General features: G+C 29.2%; 1 protein-coding gene across 1 annotated transcript; it reads left to right on the plus strand.

Moving 5' to 3' along the window:
* Positions 1-711: 711 nt before the first annotated feature.
* On the plus strand, positions 712-9819 carry LOC142317369 (T-complex protein 1 subunit beta-like). Its single transcript, XM_075353870.1, has 3 exons — positions 712-834; positions 7010-7319; positions 9758-9819. The coding sequence occupies exons 1-3, from the start codon at positions 832-834 to the stop codon at positions 9802-9804; spliced, it is 360 nt and encodes a 119-aa protein (XP_075209985.1). The 5' UTR covers positions 712-831; the 3' UTR covers positions 9805-9819.
* The last annotated feature ends 12932 nt before the right edge of the window (positions 9820-22751 follow it).

Below are 22751 nucleotides of genomic sequence, written 5' to 3' on the forward strand. Positions count from 1 at the left end.
TTTCTTCCCGAGTATAACACCGGCTTCATCACTGAGAAGCATTACAACTTTTGTGTGATGAATTGCCGATAACTGAATACTGTTTTTATTGCGAATAGTTATCAACGCCCGTAAGAAAGTTGCGGTGTATACTACGACGTATTCTCAACGAAACGTGTTATTGAGTACACCTTAAATATTTACTATAGCTGATTGTAGATGCGCGGAAAATAAATTTCTCTGTGAATATTAATAGCAGTGTCTCTAAAAATATTGCGCGGTCGCGCACCCGCGCAACCTAGAGGAAACTATGCTTATACCTAAGTACATGAGGTACGTAGAGTATGTCAACGGTTATCCGATATGTTTCTTTTCTAATCAACATAAGCAATGTCGACTATCTATAAAAACGAATGATATAAATTAAGTTTGGCTGTGCAACATTTTTAGTTTTATTTATGGAGCAATTTATTTTTAGAAAATTAAAAATATATTAAAAAATACGTTCATTGAAACTAACAAAATTCATATGGTCATAGATATTTTATATCATTTCTTCAGACGTAATTATAGATTAACAATGTGATTTTTGGCATTATAATAAATTACTTTACTAATAACTTCCCAAAGTAAATATTCTTTTTTTACAATGATTTGTAAGAATAAAATACCTTAACTACTTTTGTTATATATTTTTAAGAAGTAGTAATTTATAACTTTTAGCGGCGGCATAGTATTTGTCATTGCTTTATGTGGGTGGATAACCTGCTTTCCGTTCACCAGAGTTGAGTTTCTCGAGCTGTGAGGTTATATTGAAATCGTTACATCGTTTATTGTATAAATAATTTCAGAATGGTAAGCTTAAGTTGAATCATTTTATATTCATCCTTTTTAAATAAAATTATACGCATCTTTTAATCATTATAATTACTTATTTAATGCACTTACGACGAACATTATAAACCGGATGGTTCACATGCTTGTAACTGTAAACTAAACTTAGAAATTTGTAATAGTACACATGTTTTGTTTTAAAACATTAGTTTGTTTTTCCTTTGTGAATGTATAGTCGGTTCAGTTGTAAAAATCAAAGGTAGTTAATTATTGAGTGAGTAGTTGGTTTTTTATAAATATTTTTCATGATTTCGTACTAAATGGTTCATTTCTTCATTCGGTTTTATTTTGAAGTTAATGTACCTGGACTTTTTTTTATGATTCGGGGTGGTTCTAAAATTTGAGATTTTGTTAAAGTAAAGAGAATATTAATTGACTAATCCGTTGTCATTGTTATGACACTCATTTATAATCAGTTTTAAGAAATGATATAAATACGTGTGAAATATAATGACGCTATTTTAATTTTATATATTTTTTTTTTGTCTTCAGTCATTTGACTGGCTTGATGCAGCTCTCCAAGATTCCCTATCTAGTGCTAGTCGTTTCATTTCAGTATACCCTCTACATCCTACATCCCCAACAATTTGTTTTACATACTCCAAACGTGGCCTGCCTACACAATTTTTCCCTTCTACTTGTCCTTCCAATATTAAAGCGACTATTCCAGGATGCCTTAGTATGTGGCCTATAAGTCTGTTTCTTCTTTTAACTATATTTTTCCAAATGCTACTTTCTTCATCTATTTGCCGCAATACCTCTTCATTTGTCACTTTATCCACCCGTCTGATTTTTAACATTCTCCTATAGCACCGCATTTCAAAAGCTTCTAATCTTTTCTTCTCAGATACTCCGATCGTCCAAGTTTCACTTCCATATAAAGCGACACTCCAAACGTACACTTTCAAAAATCTTTTCCTGACATTTAAATTCATTTTTGATGTAAACAAATTATATTTCTTACTGAAGGCTCGTTTAGCTTGTGCTATTCGGCATTTTATATCGCTCCTGCTTCGTCCATCTTTAGTAATTCTAATTCCTCAATTAACAAAATTCTTCTACCTCCATAATCTTTTCTCCTCCTATTTTCACATTCAGCGGTCCATCTTTGTTATTTCTACTACATTTCATTACTTTTGTTTTGTTCTTGTTTATTTTCATGCGATAGTTCTTGCGTAGGACTTCATCTATGCCGTTCATTGTTTCTTCTAAATCCTTTTTACTCTCGGCTAGAATTACTATATCATCAGCAAATCGTAGCATCTTTATCTTTTCACCTTGTACTGTTACTGCGAATCTAAATTGTTCTTTAACATCATTAACTGCTACTTCCATGTAAAGATTAAAAAGTAACGGAGATAGGGAACATCCTTGTCGGACTCCCTTTCTTATTACGGCTTCTTTCTTATGTTCTTCAATTGTTACTGTTAGCAATTGTTCTTCTATCTCTGTATTTGAACCCTAATTTTTTTTAAAATGCTGAACATTTTATTCCAGTCTACGTTATCGAAAGCCTTTTCTAGGTCTATAAACGCCAAGTATGTTGGTTTGTTTTTCTTTAATCTTCCTTCTACTATTAATCTGAGGCCTAAAATTGCTTCCCTTGTCCCTATACTTTTCCTGAAACCAAATTGGTCTTCTCCTAACACTTCTTCCACTCTCCTCTCAATTCTTCTGTATAAAATTCTAGTTAAGATTTTTGATGCATGACTAGTTAAACTAATTGTTCTGTATTCTTCACATTTATCTGCCCCTGCTTTCTTTGGTATCATAACTATAACACTTTTTTTGAAGTCTGATGGAACTTCCACTTTTTCGTAAATATTAGACACCAGTTTGTATAATCTATCAATCGCTTCCTCACCTGCACTGCGCAGTAATTCTACAGGTATTCCGTCTATTCCAGGAGCCTTTCTGCCATTTAAATCTTTTAATGCTCTCTTAAATTCAGATCTCAGTATTGTTTCTCCCATTTCATCCTCCTCAACTTCCTCTTCTTCCTCTATAACACCATTTTCTAATTCATTTCCTCCGTATAACTCTTCAATATATTCCACCCATCTATCGACTTTACCTTTCGTATTATATATTGGTGTACCATCTTTGTTTAACACATTATTAGATTTTAATTTATGTACCCCAAAATTTTCCTTAACTTTCCTGTATGCTCTGTCTATTTTACCAATGTTCATTTCTCTTTCCACTTCTGAACACTTTTCTTTAATCCACTCTTCTTTCACCAGTTTGCACTTCCTGTTGATAGCATTTCTTAATTGCCGATAGTTCCTTTTACTTTCTTCATCACTAGCATTGTTATATTTTCTACGTTCATCCATCAGCTGCAATATATCGTCTGAAACCCAAGGTTTTCTACCAGTTCTCTTTATTCCGCCTAAGTTTGCTTCTGCTGATTTAAGAATTTCCTTTTTAACATTCTCCCATTCTTCTTCTACATTTTCTACCTTATCTTTTTTACTCAGACCTCTTGCGATGTCCTCCTCAAAAATCTTCTTTACCTCCTCTTCCTCAAGCTTCTCTTAATTCCACCGATTCATCTGACACCTTTTCTTCAGGTTTTTAAACCCCAATCTACATTTCATTATCACCAAATTATGGTCGCTATCAATGTCTGCTCCAGGGTAAGTTTTGTAGTCAACGAGTTGATTTCTAAATCTTTGCTTAACCATGATATAATCTATCTGATACCTTGCAGTATCGCCTGGCTTTTTCCAAGTGTATATTCTTCTATTATGATTTTTAAATTGGGTGTTGGCAATTACTAAATTATACTTCGTGCAAAACTCTATAAGTCGGTCCCCTCTTTCATTCCTTTTGCCCAGCCCGTATTCACCCACTATATTTCCTTCCTTGCCTTCTCTAATGCTTGCATTCCAATCTCCAACTATTATTAAATTTTCATCTCCTTTTACGTGTTTAATTGCTTCATCAATCTCTTCGTATACACACTTTACCTCATCATCATCATGGGCGCTTGTAGGCATATAGACGTTAACAATCGTCGGTTTAGGTTTTGATTTTATCCTTATTACAATGATTCTATCGCTATGCGTTTTGAAATACTCCACTCTCCTCCCTATCTTCTTGTTCATCACGAAACCTACTCCTGCCTGTCCATTATTTGACGCTGAGTTAATTACTCTAAAATCACCTGACCAAAAGTCGCCTTCCTCTTCCCACCGAACCTCACTAATTCCTACTATATCCACATTTGTCCTACCCATTTCCCTTTTTAAATTTTCTAGCCTACCAACCTTTTTTAAGCTTCTAACATTCCACGCTCCGACTCTTAGAATGTTATTTTTTAATTTTCTGGTGACCCCTTCCTTAGTAGTCCCCACCCGGAGATCCGAACGGGGGACTATTTTACCTCCGGAATATTTTACCAAGGAAGGCGCCTCCATTATTGCTATGTGAAAATGCAGAGAGCCACATTTTCTTGGAAAAAAAGCAGCTGTAGTTTTCCATTGCTTTCAGCTGCGCAGTACTCAGAGGACTGAGTGATGTTGATACGGCCGTTTAAGTCGTCCTGACTCATGCCCCTAACAACTACTGAAAGAGCTGCTGCCCTCTTTCAGGAATCATTCCTTAGTCTGGCTCTCAACAGATTCCTCTCCGATATGGTTGCACCTTCGGTCCAGCTACTCTGTATCCCTGAGCACTCAAGCCCCCTCACCATAACTATTTATTATATTAGAAAAAACTATTTAAAAATAAATATTCTGTAAAATAAAAGTTAAAGAACATAACTAATTTTAGCAATTGTTTTTTGATATTTGTTATTATTGACTGTAAAAAAGTAATTTGTTATTTAATGTTTTTACTGTAAATTTTGTGAGTTTATGAATTTACTGTAGCACATCTTTGGTGCTTTTCTTAGCTTTGGCGCTTGGACCTTACTTAACAGTTCAACCAATCTCTGATTAAAGTTAATATTACTTATGCCAGATTTATAAAAGTCTGTCTATTTCCTGCTGCCACAACCCTTTAAATAAGAAATTGCATTTAACTAGCATAGTATAATGTAATCTTAGTCTGTATATTGGATTTCTCTTTAACCCTTCTGAACTTCCTTCCTAATTATGAGAAAAATTCTCATTAATTTTAGAAAAAAATTAAAGTAACATATGTAACTTTATTTCAAAAATATGGCATTGCCATCAAAACAAACATATGAAAATCATTTTGATGATATTTGTTGTAAAGGAGTAATAATAGTATAAACTTATATATTCTGCTTAATCAATTTCTTTATTGGTGCTTTTTACTTTGGACAGAACATAGCTTGGTTTACACTTGGCAGGATTGTGTATTTAGTTCCCTTATATTATGTGATGCAATACATCTATATTATGTAATATGTCACAGCAATATATTATATTATGTGACATTATCGAGTTTTATGTGAATTAAGTGTGAGATTTTATGTGTTTATTATTAAATTATTTATTTATTGTAAATTTACTCAAAGTAATGTATGTCAAGAATAGTTTTCTTTTTTTATTAAGTTATGTTATAAATAAATGTAAAAGTACTGGCATATGGGTAATTTTAATAAACATTGAGCTAAGTTATTGTTATTAATTATTTAAAAGATTTTTTTTTTTGTCATTGTCTCAAAATTTGTCATTTATTAACTGCAAACTCATAATTTTACAAGCCTAAGATTATTTTGAATATTAGTTTATAGATTCCGCAAATTTCAACACTATTAACTAAGTTTTTTAGGAATGTCTCTATTTTATTTTATTTTTCAATGTAATTCACTTATTTTTAATAAATTTTCTCTTTTAAGTGAACTGTTCTTTATTAGTTTTTAATTGTTTCATTAAAGAATTCGCTTAAGTGATTTATTTTGTTTAATTTCTACATTATGTTGTAACACTTATATGTTGAAATGATTAACTGGAGTAATGCTGTGTTCTGTACATATGATTTACTTGTGAGTTTAAATTTTGTTTGAATTAAAGTAGCTGTTTAGTTGATCTCATATTTAGTAACTCTCAGAAATCTTGTGTGTTATCTTTGGTCAAAATAGAAAGCATTTCAGTGATTGTAATTTCTATTTACTCTTGTGCATTGTAGACTGGGAAAGGTAAGGGGTTTTTTCAGAATGTGAATTCACCTTAAAGAATTGAACTATGGATAAACATATTTATCAATTATAACAACAATCCTTAATAACAAAATTAAACATTAGTTACAATTTTATGAATTAAATAAAACAACACAAAAGTTTGGCATTACTGTGCCATGGAAAAATTCATGGATTTTTTTTCCACATCATAACAGTATAGATAAACAATGTTGATGTAAATAGCTAGTCATTACTCTGATATACTTTAATTACAGTATCTAATGAGCACGAAGTTGTGTTATTGAGGGTCGTATATTAGAAAGCACTATTACCATTTCTATAATAAAGTAACCGATTAAAGATTTCTTAATGAAAGTTTTCACTTTATCTCAGTACATCTTATGCCATTTTTTCATCTAGTCATCCTGAAAATTTTGGAACCTTCTGTAATGGTAACAAATTTTTTTATACTCTCACCGAATTTCTTCAACACTGTCCATTCTGAAGCTAGTGAGTGGTTCCTGCAGCTATTCATTTATTTTGAAGCACTCCTAATCAATTGTTCAGTTTGATGAAAATGTGAAAATCACTTATGAAGGGTCATGTCCAAGTCTTAGATGAGCAATCAAAAATATCCCATTTTAAATAATCAAGTTGTCTTTTTGTTTCTGAGGGGTGGTGGTTCATCTTAGAGGATCTTGCTAATGTATGACAAGTAGTCCTTTTTTGCATTTCTTAATATCTCTCTGCTATTGCTTTAGTACCTCACATACACATTTTATATATATATATAATATCTGTATCTAATATCCTCCTTAGCAGTATAAATTGCCCATTTACGCTGTCACAGAAGATTGATTATAGTCTTGAATGATCTTTTATGTTATTCCCAGGTATGGTAGCAGATTCTGTGTTTTTGTATTTGATGGTTGTAAATGCCTACTCTGTATTTTGAGTATATAGAATGATTAAGTTTCATTTAGTTTTCAGTGTATAAGTCTTTATTATTATTTCAGGTATCTGATTTTATTTATTTTTTAGGTGTCATTAAATCCTATAAGAATATTAAAAAATGAAGCAGCTGAGGAGAAAGCTGAAACAGCTCGGATGTCTTCATTTATTGGAGCAATTGCTGTTGGTGATTTAGTTAAAAGCACTCTAGGGCCTAAAGGAATGGATAAAATACTAGTTTCATCAGGACGCAATGAAGGTCAGGTTGAAGTTACAAATGATGGAGCAACCATTTTAAAAAATATTGGAGTGGATAATCCTGCAGCTAAGGTTTTAGTTGATATTTCTAGAGTTCAGGATGATGAAGTTGGTGATGGAACAACTTCAGTTACTGTGTTGGGTTTGTAAATTTTTATTAATTTATTTGCTTAATTCATTTAATATTACATGATATTTTTTTTTAATGTTTATTAATTTATTTTCAAGAAAAGTTTGTTGAGCTCGGAAACTATTAATTAAAAAAAATTAACTTGCAGTGAATTTTTTGATTTTAATTAAAGAAAATTGTTTTCTAATATCTGTTTTCTATTTAATATATTATACAGTTGTATATATATTTAATGATAGATAAGTTAAACTTACCATATTAACTTATCTATTTACTGTGTTTTGTTGGTTTAAATTTCTTTTCATATTAAATTTAATTAGCACAGTTAGTCAGTATGTTAATGAATTTTGTGAACTTTCAAAAAATTATGAGTATATATATATAAAATTATTTAATTGAAAAACAATTACAGTTTTTTGGCAAGGCTTACAAGTAATTATCTCCTAATACTGCCATCAACATTGCAGGAGAGTCAAATGATGAAATTATCACATTTGAACCTCCGAGACTCTATTTAATATTTATTTATATTGATGGCATAATTAGATGGGAAATTGACCCTAGTATTAAAATGACTAGTTGACATCCTATGAACACTTTTCTTTAATTGCACCATAGAACTAGAATATATATATATATATATACAGCATCATGTAAGATGAAACAAATATAATAATTTAGTAAATTAATTTCAGTTTTGTTTTTGTAATTAAGTTAAAATGCAGTTGGCTTTTATCATAAAACATTTGGATCGTTTCACGTTTTAGAAAACATAAGCTTTTGTTAGAAAAGTTAATAAATAATAAATACAAAATAAATTAATAAATTTAATAATAATTAATTAATTAATTTACAGTATTTATCTCTTAATAATGTATCCAAATAGTTCTAAATAGTAGCAGCAAAACAATATCTAAAAAATTTAGAACATTCTATCAGTTTTTATTTTTGTAATTGCAAAGGTTTTGCTATAACAAATTTGAATGAGAAAAAAAAATTATACAGAGTAATACATTTCAATATATATAATTAAAATTGTGCGCGCGTGTGTGATTATACAAATAAATAAAAAATTTAATTAATATATTATTTATAAAGAGATAATAAGGTTTACTTAAACTGAAAATTACTTCAAAATTATGTAAGACGCCCGTTCGTTTCGGTTAACGTACAGACATTAATATTCTTATAGGGAGTTGTATTCATAAAACACAGTTCTAACATTTACTGATGCTATGACAGACGCTATGTTGCCATTTAATCTGATTTTTTTCCCGCCTTGCCGGTGTACTCGCAACAGTTGGGTATCAGATAAATCGCTGCGTTGCATTTGTCTTATATCTTATTCAATTCATTTTCATAGAATAACTCTTCCAACAAGCTAACCCAGTAAGGAAATGAATAAAAAATTTTTTTATTACTTATGGTAAAATTTTTATAATTTTTTTTCTTAATTTAATAACGAATCATTATATTATCATTTTACTATTTTTTATAAAAAAATAAATATAAAAAAAATAAATAACGTATAAATTATTGCTTGTTTTAAGTACTCGAGTTACCAGAGATTTTCTTATAACAAAAAACAGAAATTAATTCTGAATCAAATTAAAAAATATAATCTGAGATTAATGTTCATTAAAACGTCGATTATTCGGACCTCCATATCTAAAACATTTTTCGACTTAAAAGCGGTGACAAATCTAAGAGATAAATAAAAATAAATATTAAAATATTGTTTGTTGAACCAAGACTCGGATTTAAGCAAGAGTGTATTTGTAACGAAGTTATTAGTTACGTAATTTCACAGCCGATGGTAAATAATGACTTAATGCGCTAGCATTTCACTTAATCAATTTTACCTTCTCAATTCATAGATTTAAAGCGTATGAAAAATACCAAATCTTGCCGGGATTAAACCCAGAACTCTCCACTGATTCTACCGCTCTTTCCGTCGTGTGTGTTTCCTCAGTTCATTCAGGAAATGTTATTCTGTTTTATATTTGCGCTAGATATAGGCCGACATTTTTTCATTATATTTTATTCATTTACTAATTATTAACTCGTAACAAAAAATAAAGCTAATTAGCCAACCCGTTAATTTAAATAGTTATCGATTCTTCGACTGTTTTGTTCACAAAAACGTTTTTCTGCAATTACACTCTCAAACTGTTCCTTCATAAAAATAAAGATTATATGAAAGTAATTTGGAAATCGTAAAAGTTTTATAGTCATTTTACTAAAAATTAATTAAACTTACAAAATTAATGATCTTCTCCACCAATAGTATTTTATGGGGACTGGTGCATATAATTTTTTAGCGTCTTAAAAAATTATTATTTATTATTTTCATTTCATTAAAATTAAAAAATAATAAACTGTACTTAAATTGTAATATTTTTTTATTGTTATAATTATCCGAGATATGATTATGCATAAATGTGCCGCAGGGTTGAACATAGAGCAACGCCCGTGCGAAGTTACGTTGGGTAACTAATTGTAGTACTAGACTGCATCTTAAGCGAAAAATAATATTACTGTCTTTTTACCTCATACCGGGCGTGGGAACACATGCACAGGTAAGGAGTATTTCAGACCTTTTTTACTTCCTTGTACGAAGTAAAGGAAGTATTGTGATCGCGAAAAATTTCGCTTTTCAGATTTCAACCAAAATATTCATTTTGACCATCCCTGAATCCATTTGACAGTTTCGGCGTGACCTCTGTACTTATGTATGTATCTCGCATTACTTAAAAACTATTAACCGTAGTATGTTGAAATTTTGGATTTAGGACTGTTGTAACATCTAGTTGTGCACTCCTCCTTTTTATTGCAATCGACTGAACCAAAAGTGTCCAAAAAAAGCCCACTATTTCTTAACTGCAGTAATAAGCCCTGATTGAGAGCTTTTCAACGATATATCATACTTATTTTCATTGGTTCCAGAGTTATAGCCAAGTAAAAGTTTAATGAAATATTTGGATTTTACAAGGAGAAGGCACATAGGTTTGAATCAGACTTCATCTCCTTTTTTTAACTTCTTTTATTTAAATATGTTGATTTATTAATTTATTAAACTCTCATTGTAAAAAAAACTTTTACTATGAATAATAATTCAGTAATAACCAAAAAGAAAAAAATATCATTAATTTTTATGAAATAAAATTACATACTTTTTCATTTTAAAAAAAACGTGTAAATATAATTTAATTTATTAACCTGTGATTGTAAAAAAATTACAATAAATAATAATTCAATAATATGAAGAAAAAAAATCAAAAAATTCTTTATTAAAGAATTAGAGGATCGTATTTCACTTTCAAATGAAATAAGTTTATACCAAATGAAGCAAAAAATGTGTATATGTAATTTAATAGGCATACAAGGAAGTCATGTGGTGTCCCACACCAATTTTTTTTTTTTAATTATGACAGTGAGGTAGATAAATATTTTCGTACGTAAAAAATTAACGGGATTCGGATCCAGAACCTTTTGGATATAAATCAATTTTGTGATACATTTAATCTGATAAAGTAAAATGAAGTGTACATTGTTTTGTCAACCAGAACGGTAGTAATAAAAAAAACAAAAAAAAAACAAGAAAATTGTATCCTGTTACCATTTTAATACGTATGTTGACTGTTAATTGATTTAATTTCTAATGCAGTAAATTTTTTGTAAAAAAATACTCTTCCCGTACATTTTTTGGGTCAATGAAATCAAAAGAATGAATTCGTGATGTACAAAAAATTTCAAGTTTTAAGTCTGTTGCGTAATTAAAGAATAATGGAGGGCGCGCGCGCTCACACACACACACACACAATGTTTTATTAACTTACTCGTATGTATTGTTAAACCAGTCAGAGTGACGTTGCATCTGAATTAACGTTCTTTTTGTATAGTAAAGAATTCTGGGTTCGATTTCCGGTTACGTTATCTTACATTATTATCAAAATTCATAACATGAAAAATTAAAAATCATAACCTAAATAAAATTGGGTGAATAGTAACTGACGTTTGTCGGCCTCCGTGGCGCGAGTGATAGTGTCTTAGCCTTTTGTCCGGAGGTCCCGGGTTCGAATCCCGGTTAGGCATGGCATTTTTACACGCTACAAAATTATCATTTCATCTCATCTTGTGAAGCAAATACATAACGGATGGCCCGAGGAAAGGAACAAATATATATATACTTTGTATGTTGTCAATACGATTAAAATAAATTTAAAAAAAAGAAAAGAAATGGTTATAAATATTCGTTTTATTTATCGAGAGATAATTTTACAAATTATACTGCGCTATCGTAGACAAAACTGCTCGCCGACGCGCTGTCTACTACTCCAGTTGCTATGAGACGTACAACTGTTTCAAGGTTAAACTACACAACTGCCGTCTCGAACGCGCGGCTGCATAAAGCACGTTTAACAATAATAATAATAATTTACAAATGTTTAATACTGTCTAAAGTAAAGCCATTCGGTTTATTTCTTTTTCACACCCTCCGAGATTTTTATTCTACTTTTTATTTTTTTATCATTTTTATTTATTTATTTTATATAGCATATCTCTCGATTTTTTTTTAAATATTGTTTTTTAACATTAATGCATAGTATTTTTAATAAAACTGTTCTGAAGGAAGATCAAGTCTATTCTTTAACGTTACTTAATATTTATTTTTACATTTAGTATGTGATTTTGTGCTGAAACCTAGAATCGAAATCGCGACTTTCAACTTGTCAGTCTTTTTTTAATAGGTAATATCAAAATAAGTATTTTTAAAACCAAGAATCGAACCCGCTTACTTCCAATTACACCAATCTTTTTTCTTTCCTTTTTTAGGTTTTTTAATTAACTTAATTATAGACAAAACCTACATTAGAAAAATTGAACTCTGTGAGAATCAAATTGAGTCTAAATTTACGTACTTATTTTTTTTTATAAGGATTATGCGTGCAATTTATAATAGAATCTTCAATTTATGGTTATTTTTTTAATGCGTAAAACTGATACAGATATTACACATATGGAGTGTTGTCCAAGCTGTAACCGAAGCCTAAAGATTAAATATAAAATTAATACAAAAAATTTAATCTTCTTTAAAAATAATTCCTAAATTCTTTTTTGAACAGAGGAAGGTTAAGAAGTGTAACGATAATAACTGAAAAATATATAACACTTCAACTCGACGAGTACAAAACTTGGCTTACTCGCAGAAATGAATTTACTATTTTAATTCAATAATTTATTATATTAGGTTGGAGGTTGTGTGTGGAAGTATGGTATTGACATTTTGAAGTGAATTAAAATTTCAAGCCTGACCGGTATACGAAACCGGGATCTTTCGGATGAAAGGGAAGATATTACTACTCCACCTCGGCGATTGGCGAGGTGATTAGTTGATACGTGCTGAAGTATTAATTACATTAACTTATAAACTTAAAAGAATTGTAATAAAAAGAACAAATATAGAAGATAAAAAGTATAAACTTTTATAGGATGTGATTTTTAGTGAAGATCTAACAAAATAATTAAATAATTTTTTTTTTTTTAAGTAACAGTAACAGTACAAGTAAGTAAGTAACGGAGTAACAGTAAAAGGTGAAAAGATAAAGATGCTACGATTTGCTGACGATATAGTAATTCTAGCCGAGAGTAAAAAGGATTTAGAAGAAACAATGAACGGCATAGATGAAGTCCTACGCAAGAACTATCGCAAGAAAATAAACAAGAACAAAACGAAAGTAATGAAATGTAGTAGAAATAACAAAGATGGACCGCTGAATGTGAAAATAGGAGGAGAAAAGATTATGGAGGTATAAGAATTTTGTTATTTGGGAAGTAGAATTACTAAAGATGGACGAAGCAGGCGCGATATAAAATGCCGAATAGCACAAGCTAAACGAGCCTTCAGTAAGAAATATAATTTGTTTACATCAAAAATTAATTTAAATGTCAGGAAAAGATTTTTGAAAGTAATGCTTGGAGCGTCGCTTTATATGGAAGTGAAACTTGGACGATCAGAGTATTTGAGAGGAAAAGATTAGAAGCTTTTGAAATGCGGTGCTATAGGAGAATGCTAAAAATCAGACGGGTGGATAAAGTGACATATGAAGAGGTATTGCGGCAAATAGATGAAGAAAGAAGCGTTTGGAAAAATATAGTCCAAAGAAGAGACAAATTTATAGGCCACATACTAAGGCATCCTGGAATAGTCGCTTTAATATTGGAAGGACAGGTAGAAGGAAAAAATTGTGTAGGCAGGCCACGTTTGGAATATGTAAAACAAATTGTTAGGGATGTAGGATGTAGAGGGTATACCGAAATGAAACGACTAGCACTAGATAGGGAATCTTGGAGAACTGCATCAAAGCAGTCAAATGATGAAGACAAAAAAAAATTCAAAAGAAAATATAGATTTCTCTTTTAATACAGTTTCTAAAATACATTTCCTGTTTCAGTAATAATAATTATTAAAGTATTCAATACATAAAACAGTAAAATTAAGATAGTTCCTGTGAGATGTTCATTGTACTAAGAAATTTGTACTTATTTTCAGTAGGCCACTAATGGTAGCGAAGCGCAACAAAGAACAAATACATATAAATTATATTTACTATTTATACAAATAATGTATCTAGATTTAATATAAAAATTAGGCATTCCTATAAAATTATTTAAAACATTAAAGTCATTTTATAAATTTTATCTTTATAAAATTATTTTAGTTCATTTATAAAACTGATGAATTAATTTTATAAAAATTTCGCGATATTGATGTATCAACATCAAAGAAAAAAAAAATTAAAACACCCTTCTTATTTTGAATAAAAAAAATTTGTAAACTGGAAGATTATTAAATAACTAGAATAGATTTTAAATTTAAAAATATCAATAAAACACGAGATTTCATCTAAAAAAAGTGCATCATATAAATTGTAGCAAGGTACTTTTAAAAATCATGTTGAAATTTTAATTTAGTTTTCATTAAACTATAAATGAAAAAAAAGAAATGTTTAATTTTAAACCGATATATTAAAAAAAAAAAAGTTGTATACAATAAATTAAATCAAATGTTCATAAATTTAAAATAATGTCCTAAACCGTGTGGATTTCCTTTCTAGAAAATTCTTCAGTTACCATACAAACGATATGCATAATAGTAACCGATTTTGATGAGACTGAGAAATGTCTCTTAATTGGCACGACATTAGAAGTTTTACAAACAACTTTATTACTTTTCTTTGTTTTTGACTGGTCGACGATATTAAGAGTTTACTCGCTGTATTTTATGTTCTCTAAGACGGAAAAGATATTATTATTTCATCAATTAATATAATGAAAATTGGTAAATATAAAATTAATTTGGTTATAAATTATTTTCTTTTTTTTTTAATTTAAATTAAATACCTTAGAATAAATAATTCATAAAATCATTTTATTAAAACATTTGCAGTGAAGAAATTCGAAAAATTCAAATTAGCTTAGTATGGTTTTAGCAGTCAACTACTGATTTCTGTTGAAAGAGGAAGTTAAATCCGTGCGTAAATATTTACTTGATTTACTGATAATCTATTTTTATTGTAATCGTACAGTTTTTAGGTGAGATAATATTTAAGTTTATTATTTTATTTATTAATATTATTTAACTACATATGTTTCGTAAAAATCATGTTTGTAACTTTCACGTAGGTTAACAATAAATTTTAATCTATTGTAAGTTTAATATTGGATAAATTTATATTCTCTGAGAAAATAAAAATATAAATTACAACTGTAAGTAAAAGAAATACTAAAGTTTATAAATATTTTTTAAGGTGGATTATCTACGTATTACAGTTTAATTATCATATAATTAAAACACTCAGGCAATTTAATAACCTAATAAAACGATTACGACAGTTCTTGTTATAACAGACACCTTTTTCTTTTAAGATAATTAAATCATTACGTTAGTTAGAAGTTTGTGTGTGGGAATATGGGAAGGAAATTTGTAGTTTGTAAAATAAATACTATGCCTAAATGATTTTCGATCCTGGATCTTCTAGGTGAAAGGCTGAGTTTTTACTACTCTACCATAAATATCAGCGAAGCGATAATCCTACTTAAAAAAAAACGATTAGAAGTGTAGATTATGTTTGTTTAAAATAATTATCAGTTAAAAATACGTAAAAGTAAACAATTTAATTAAACGCTTACCGTATTGTAAATGCGATGAGTTTTACCAAACGTTAGTATGATTATTTAAAAATAATATTATTTCTGAATTGCTCTTGATTAAACTGAACTAAAATAGAAACACAATTATGTTATTTTTAAATACAACTATTTAGTAGAAAATAATATTTTCCCTTACAATAAAACCACAATTGTTATTTGTGCTTGAAATATAAAAAATAATTTATATGTATACGTGTACTAGGGGTAAACTAACTTTTAAAATAATATAAAACAAGTGTTGATTTATTTCTTCATCGCAAAGCTGAACAATTGCTACTGTAAAACAGTTAAAAAGATTAAACGTGTGTCCAGTTTAGTCACGTCTTTCTATACTCCGCTTATTCTTTTCTCATTTTACTCCCTCACTCCTTTCAGTATGTTTTTTTTTTTATTATAAGCTATAGTGTGTGTATCTTATTTCATGTAGCACGTACTCATTTTTGTCCTTGAAAATTGACTAAACAGCATTTTTTATTTTAAATATTACCATCAAAAAAACACAGAGTTTAACTTTATTCTTGACCATATCATCAGACATGTTTTTTATGTACTTATAAAAATAGAATTAACAACTATACTACATCAGCCTTTCTTTTTTTGTTTTTATCCCTCTCACACACACATATATATATACAGAGAGAGAGAGAGTGAGAGAGAGAGAGAGAGAGAGAGCGCGATAGCGCAACAGATCAAAAGACTTTGCTTTAAAGGAGACACAGAAGCGACTAATGGTTATAAATAACTGGTAATCTATTCGATAGTTTACAATAGAAAATGAATATAATTTTATGCTACCGTGTTTTTTTTGTCTTCAGTCATTTGACTGGTTTGATGCAGCTCTCCTTTTTTTTTTTTTTTTTTTTTTTTGTCTTCAGTCATTTGACTGGTTTGATGCAGCTCTCCAAGATTCCCTATCTAGTGCTAGTCGTTTCATTTCAGTATACCCTCTACATCCTACATCCCCAACAATTTGTTTTACATACTCCAAACATGGCCTGCCTACACAATTTTTCCCTTCTACCTGTCCTTCCAATATTAAAGCAACTATTCCAGGATGCCTTAGTATGTGGCCTATAAGTCTGTCTCTTCTTTTAACTATATTTTTCCAAATCCTTCTTTCTTCATCTATTTGCCGCAATACCTCTTCATTTGTCACTTTATCCACCCATCTGATTTTTAACATTCTCCTATAGCACCACATTTCAAAAGCTTCTAATGTTTTCTTCTCAGATACGCCGATTGTCCAAGTTTCACTTCCATATAAAGCGACACTCCAAACATACACTTTCAAAAATCTTTTCCTGACGTTTAAATTCATTTTTGATGTAAACAAATTATATTTCTTACTGAAGGCTCGTTTAGCTTGTGCTATTCGGCATTTTATATCGCTCCTGCTTCGTCCATCTTTAGTAATTTTACTTCCCAAATAACAAAATTTTTCTACCTCCATAATCTTTTCTCCTCCTATTTTCACATTCAGCGGTCCATCTTTGTTATTTCTACTACATTTCATTACTTTTGTTTTGTTCTTGTTTATTTTCACGCGATAGTTCTTGCGTAGGACTTCATCTATGCCGTTCATTGTTTCTTCTAAATCCTTTTTACTCTCGGCTAGAATTACTATATCATCAGCAAATCGTAGCATCTTTATCTTTTCACCTTGTACTGTTACTGCGAATCTAAATTGTTCTTTAACATCATTAACTCCTACTTCCATGTAAAGATTAAAAAGTAACGGAGATAGGGAACATCCTTGTCGGACTCCCTTTCTTATTACGGCTTCTTTCTTATGTTCTTCAATTGTTACTGTTAGCAATTGTTCTTCTATCTCTGTATTTGAACCCTAATTTTTTTAAAATGCTGAACATTTTATTCCAGTCTACGTTATCGAAAGCCTTTTCTAGGTCTATAAACGCCAAGTATGTCGGTTTGTTTTTCTTTAATCTTCCTTCTACTATTCATCTGAGGCCTAAAATTGCTTCCCTTGTCCCTATAAGTTTCCTGAAACCAAATCGGTCTTCTCCTAACACTTCTTCCACTCTCCTCTCAATTCTTCTGTATAGAATTCTAGTTAAGATTTTTGATGTGTGACTAGTTAAACTAATTGTTCTGTATTCTTCACATTTATCTGCCCCTGCTTTCTTTGGTATCATTACTATAACACTTTTTTTGAAGTCTGACGGAAATTCCCCTTTTTCATAAATATTACACACCAGTTTGTATAATCTATCAATCGCTTCCTCACCTGCACTGCGCAGTAATTCTACAGGTATTCCGTCTGTTCCAGGAGCCTAGTTAATAAAGAAAGGTTTATTATGTCAGATTCACATCGGAAGAAGTCTTAAAAGTGTTGTCCCTCTGTTCTTATACATCATTCGGCATTTAACCGATTAAATACAAATCTTTGTTTTTTAAATATAATTTCATCCTGATTTTATAAAATCAGGCCGAATATTTAAAAGCTTGAAACGGTTCAGGTCATTTGTATTTAAAGGAAATACCGTGTCTTTTTTGTTTCAAAAGAATGAAAAATTATAAGGCGTCAAATTACACGAATGCGGTACCTATTCGGTTGTTCCTTTGGTGACTTAAACGTTAATAAAAAGTTTGATGGAGATAATGTCTGATTTGAAACCTACACATACATTCACGCTAAATACATTACACTCCTTTTCGGGAAGTCGAGTAAAAAAATATCATTCCGATCATTTGTAGCCTGTCGCAAGAAATAACAGTATTTACTAATTTCAACAACTACGGGCCAATCGTTTCAATTACTAACGAATGACGATTTTTGTGAATACGGTAATCGGTCAAAAAATGGGATACGAGTTTTTTTTCATTTCTCAACGTTTTATGACCCAGGGAACCCAAAAAAGTAGCGGAGGATAATGTTCATACGTACGTATGAGGGTGTACTGACGCGTTTCAGTTTTAATAACTTGCGAATGGATAAAATGATTTTGATAAAACCCGGTACTCAGAGACTCATGTATATTAGGCAATTTTTTGGTAACAGTTTGGGGGCCAATATCTCCAGGGGATGAGATAGATAGTGTCTTTGGAGTCATTTTTCTCAAACTTTTCAGTACATACCTCACTTTATATTAAGCTCAGTACATGCGTACGCGCTTATCTTACCGTTTAAAAAAACGTTGCTCCCCAAATTCTCCCTCTTATCCCTTTTGTAGACTAAACGTTTTATTTACGTATTATTTATATTTAAATGTGCTTTACTTATTAATTATTTCGGGTTTCAATATTCTATTGAAGTTCTGTTTTTTGTTTTAAAAATTTAGATTTCTGTTTAACAACAAAACCGTTTGCCTGTGTCTGCATTTGGTAATTAATAAATTAGCTATCTATTTTAGAAAGATAAATTGCCTTTGTTATTCATATGAAATACTTTACAAATATTTTCTCACTTTTCTTGAAATTTACATTGATATGTTCTGTAGATCAAAACGGTCGGTTTTTATGTTACATGGTCAGATTTATTATTAATTTTTTTTCGACAAAAATTTAGCCAAAATGTTTGTTCTAATTTCTTTTTCATTTTTTTTACTTTTTTTTTTAAAAAAAAGACTAGACTAATGAATAAATGAAAGCAATTTTTTTAATTCACTTGTATCTGTTAGCTAAAGAACATGGCTAACGGTACATAAACGAGTAATGATGTGGTGGCTTTCAATTATTTAATTTTACCTAATATTCGATTAATTATAACCACGCACGTAAACGTGATTATTGCACATATATATAAAAGTACATTCGCGTGCGTGCTTTTATAATTTTTCTTTTTTACTAAACATTGTTTTATTTTAATTTAAAGCAGAAATTTAAAAAATCGAATATTATAATTAAGATTTTTTGATTTTTTTACATCGCTGAATATAATGGAAACAGCTAATAATATTATAATCAATTATAATTTTTCATCAACGTAACACACATTTTGATGTACGTAGTTGTTTTGATGAATTTCGACGCGAACCAAGGAGAGAACGTGAGAGTCAAATGCATTCACATTCTCTCTGCTGTCTCTCCCCCCTCTCACAGTCACCATACGTACAAACTAACCGCAGCAGTAATATTTTTCCTCCCTTCTATTGTTCAGAAGCCATCTTTTTTTATATTGTTAGGTTATTTTTACTTTTAATAAATTGAATCTCGTGTATTAAAAGTGATTAATTTAAACAAAAATAATTGTTACTTTTTTTTTATAAAAAAATTAATATTTGTAAAATGTTAGTTTAATAAGCAACTTATACGTATTACTTACCCGACGTACGATGCGTATATTTACAAATAAAAAAATGTTTTGATACGGGTTTTATGTACCATCAAACATATCGATTTTATTTTTTTACTCGTTTCTTTATTCGTACTTCAAAAAATAAACCTTTTCAGATGAAAATACCGTTCATATTTAAGGAAATATTTGAATACTTTATTTGACGTCACATATTTTCGTAAAAATATAAAACTTTTTATGAACGCTTCAAATAGATATTGAAAGATGTATTTAAAATCTTAAGTATAAATTCTAACTTAAAAAAATTTCTATTTAAATTTTTATATCCGACAAATATTTTTGTCCCGTAAACGCTACGCGATGATATCGACCGATGGCATCAAGTTTTTAGAATATTTTTTTTATTGGAAAATAGTTTTACGCACTAAAAAAAGATTTGAAGAAATATACTATATGTAATATTGTGAACCGCACGCCCTTTAATTCTCCTATATTAAATAGCGAGTTTGTCAGCAGTTTTTTAAGGCGGTAGTGTATTTTTAATTTTTTATATTTATTTCCTTTTTTAAGAACAAGTTTTTAGATTTGACGTTAAATTGACATTTAGAAATAAAATTTGTGTAAAATATAATTCTGAGAAATCCGTGTACGCATAAACAACTTCGAATAAAGAAGTTTTGAAAAATTTGAATTTTATTCATTTAAACAAAAAACGGCAGAAAAATAGCGTATTAAAATTTTTTTTATTGTAAATTTGTCGGTATTAAAGATGTATTACAATATCGTAAACAAATAATATTCGTTTGAAAAGTTAATTAATTTTTTCTTTCGGTTTATGAATTTTTAATAAAAATGACTTTGTTTCTTAATATTTTGCAATATTGATAATAATTCTTGTTTCGATATAATTTCGTTATATAACACAGGGTTTTTCTGTCATGTTTCGATCTGTTTTGTTTAAATAAATCGAAATAAAATTTCCTAAATTATTTTTTACGTTCAGTTGATGTTACTGCGTAGATTTTCTCAGAATTTAATTCTTTACGCATTTTTTTAATGGAAATTTAAAAAATATGTCAAACTAAAATAACGTTTTTACGCCAATTTTTTTCTTGTTTTTTTTTTTACGGCTATTTTCTAAAATATTATTATAGATGCAGTTGTAGAAGCAAATTTATTCAATTATTTAGGAAAACATTCATTATTTATCGATTAACATAAAAACATAAATTTAACATAACATTAACAATTAATTTAACATTAACATAACATAACATAAATTTTTTTTTTGTAAAGTTTACCCGGACCGATTTTAATATTTTCTTTTGTTCGAAACCTTTTCTCGAGTGTAATTTTTCTGGTAAACCGGAAAAGAATTCACCTAATCCTTAACTTTTGAAATTATTAATTTTTTGCCTCCTGTTACTCGATTTCCCGAAAAAAAAATCTGTTATGTAATATTAGAATATATTTTTTTTTTTTGTAAATTACAAAACGGATAAACCTTATCGTAATATTTTTAATAAGTTTATTAAAATTAAGGGAGATTAATTATTATTTTAAATAAAATGTAATAAATATAAAATAATCGACAAATCTTGATTTAATTTAATTATATCGAACGTCTATATAAGAAATAGAGATATTAATATAGTTGCTGGACTGCAATACACACACTTACGCACACATGTACGCAAGTTTACATCGCGCGATAATTACTGTCCGACGGTAGCCAATCAGACCGAAGGAAGCCACCTGTGTTTTGTTCATCTCCCCCTCTCACCCTCTCCCACACCGTCGTCGCATTAATCAGACTGACAGTTGTTTTTAGTTGATGCATGTCATCCCAAAAAAATTAAATAAAAAAAGAATTACCTCTAAAATTCCTCTTAACAAAAGTCGTCTGTCAACGTATGAGCTATACAATTTTATAAATAATCGTTTTATTTTATCATTGGCTATGGAACTACCGTTTTTTTTATTAAAACATTTATTACTATAAAGAATTTATTTATTAAATGTATTTTATTTATATTTACATTTTCATTTAATTTTTTTTTATTAAACACTTCGCTTTTATCGTAATCTGAATGTTAAAAAAATCGGCCTTAAAGGATTAATATTTGAATAGATGTATAAATAAATATACACTTATACAGACTTTTGTGAAAAGTACAAGGTCTTCTGAAGTAGCTTTTTATTATTGCAATACCGGGTGAGCAACTTAAAATCGAACCTAATCGTCTCGAACTGCAGTTATTTTAGCGTCACGTTTAACACTGCTATTACTGTCTACTTTTGTCAGTTTTAAACTGTCCCTGCTACAGCGCAGTTGTGTGTTATTTTTTTCCCTTGAATCATCATATAAACTTGAAGCTTGTGCGTGGAATATGGAAATTTACAATTTACATTTATTATTTACTGTAAATATTATTTTTTCATAGTAAATCTGATTTTTTTTAAATCTCAAGTTAAATAACAGCGATTTTAATTAAGAAAAAATATCTACGTTTGCTATTTATACTTATAAAAGAACCATATTTCTTAAGAAATATAAATAATATAATGCACTTACAGCACAAAAATCTTCCTAGCAAGAGAGTTATTTTTTAGATAATAAGTAATAAATAAATTATTAGTATAAATAATATATAAGTCCCAAGATTATTTAATTAATTGCTAAATTTCATAAAAAAACGCGTAACTTCTTGCCGGTATCACTTTTGAGTAATAAATGTAAATTCTATTATTCTGGAATGAATCTTTGTTAACTTTATGAATAATAATTACATTTTTTCCTTTGTAAAGCTGTAAGCAGAAAAGAAATTGTGGAATAAATAAATAAATTTTGAATATTTTTTACATACTACTTCTATTTTTTGTTATATCCGAATACATATTTATATAAAACAAATATTGAAAAAGGAAAATTAATTTTATAATCAAGAAAAAAAACCTTTACAGTCGTGGTTATT

This window comes from Lycorma delicatula, chromosome 1, assembly GCF_047948215.1.
Source record: "Lycorma delicatula isolate Av1 chromosome 1, ASM4794821v1, whole genome shotgun sequence".
In the NCBI taxonomy this organism is placed as follows: Eukaryota; Metazoa; Arthropoda; class Insecta; order Hemiptera; family Fulgoridae; genus Lycorma; species Lycorma delicatula.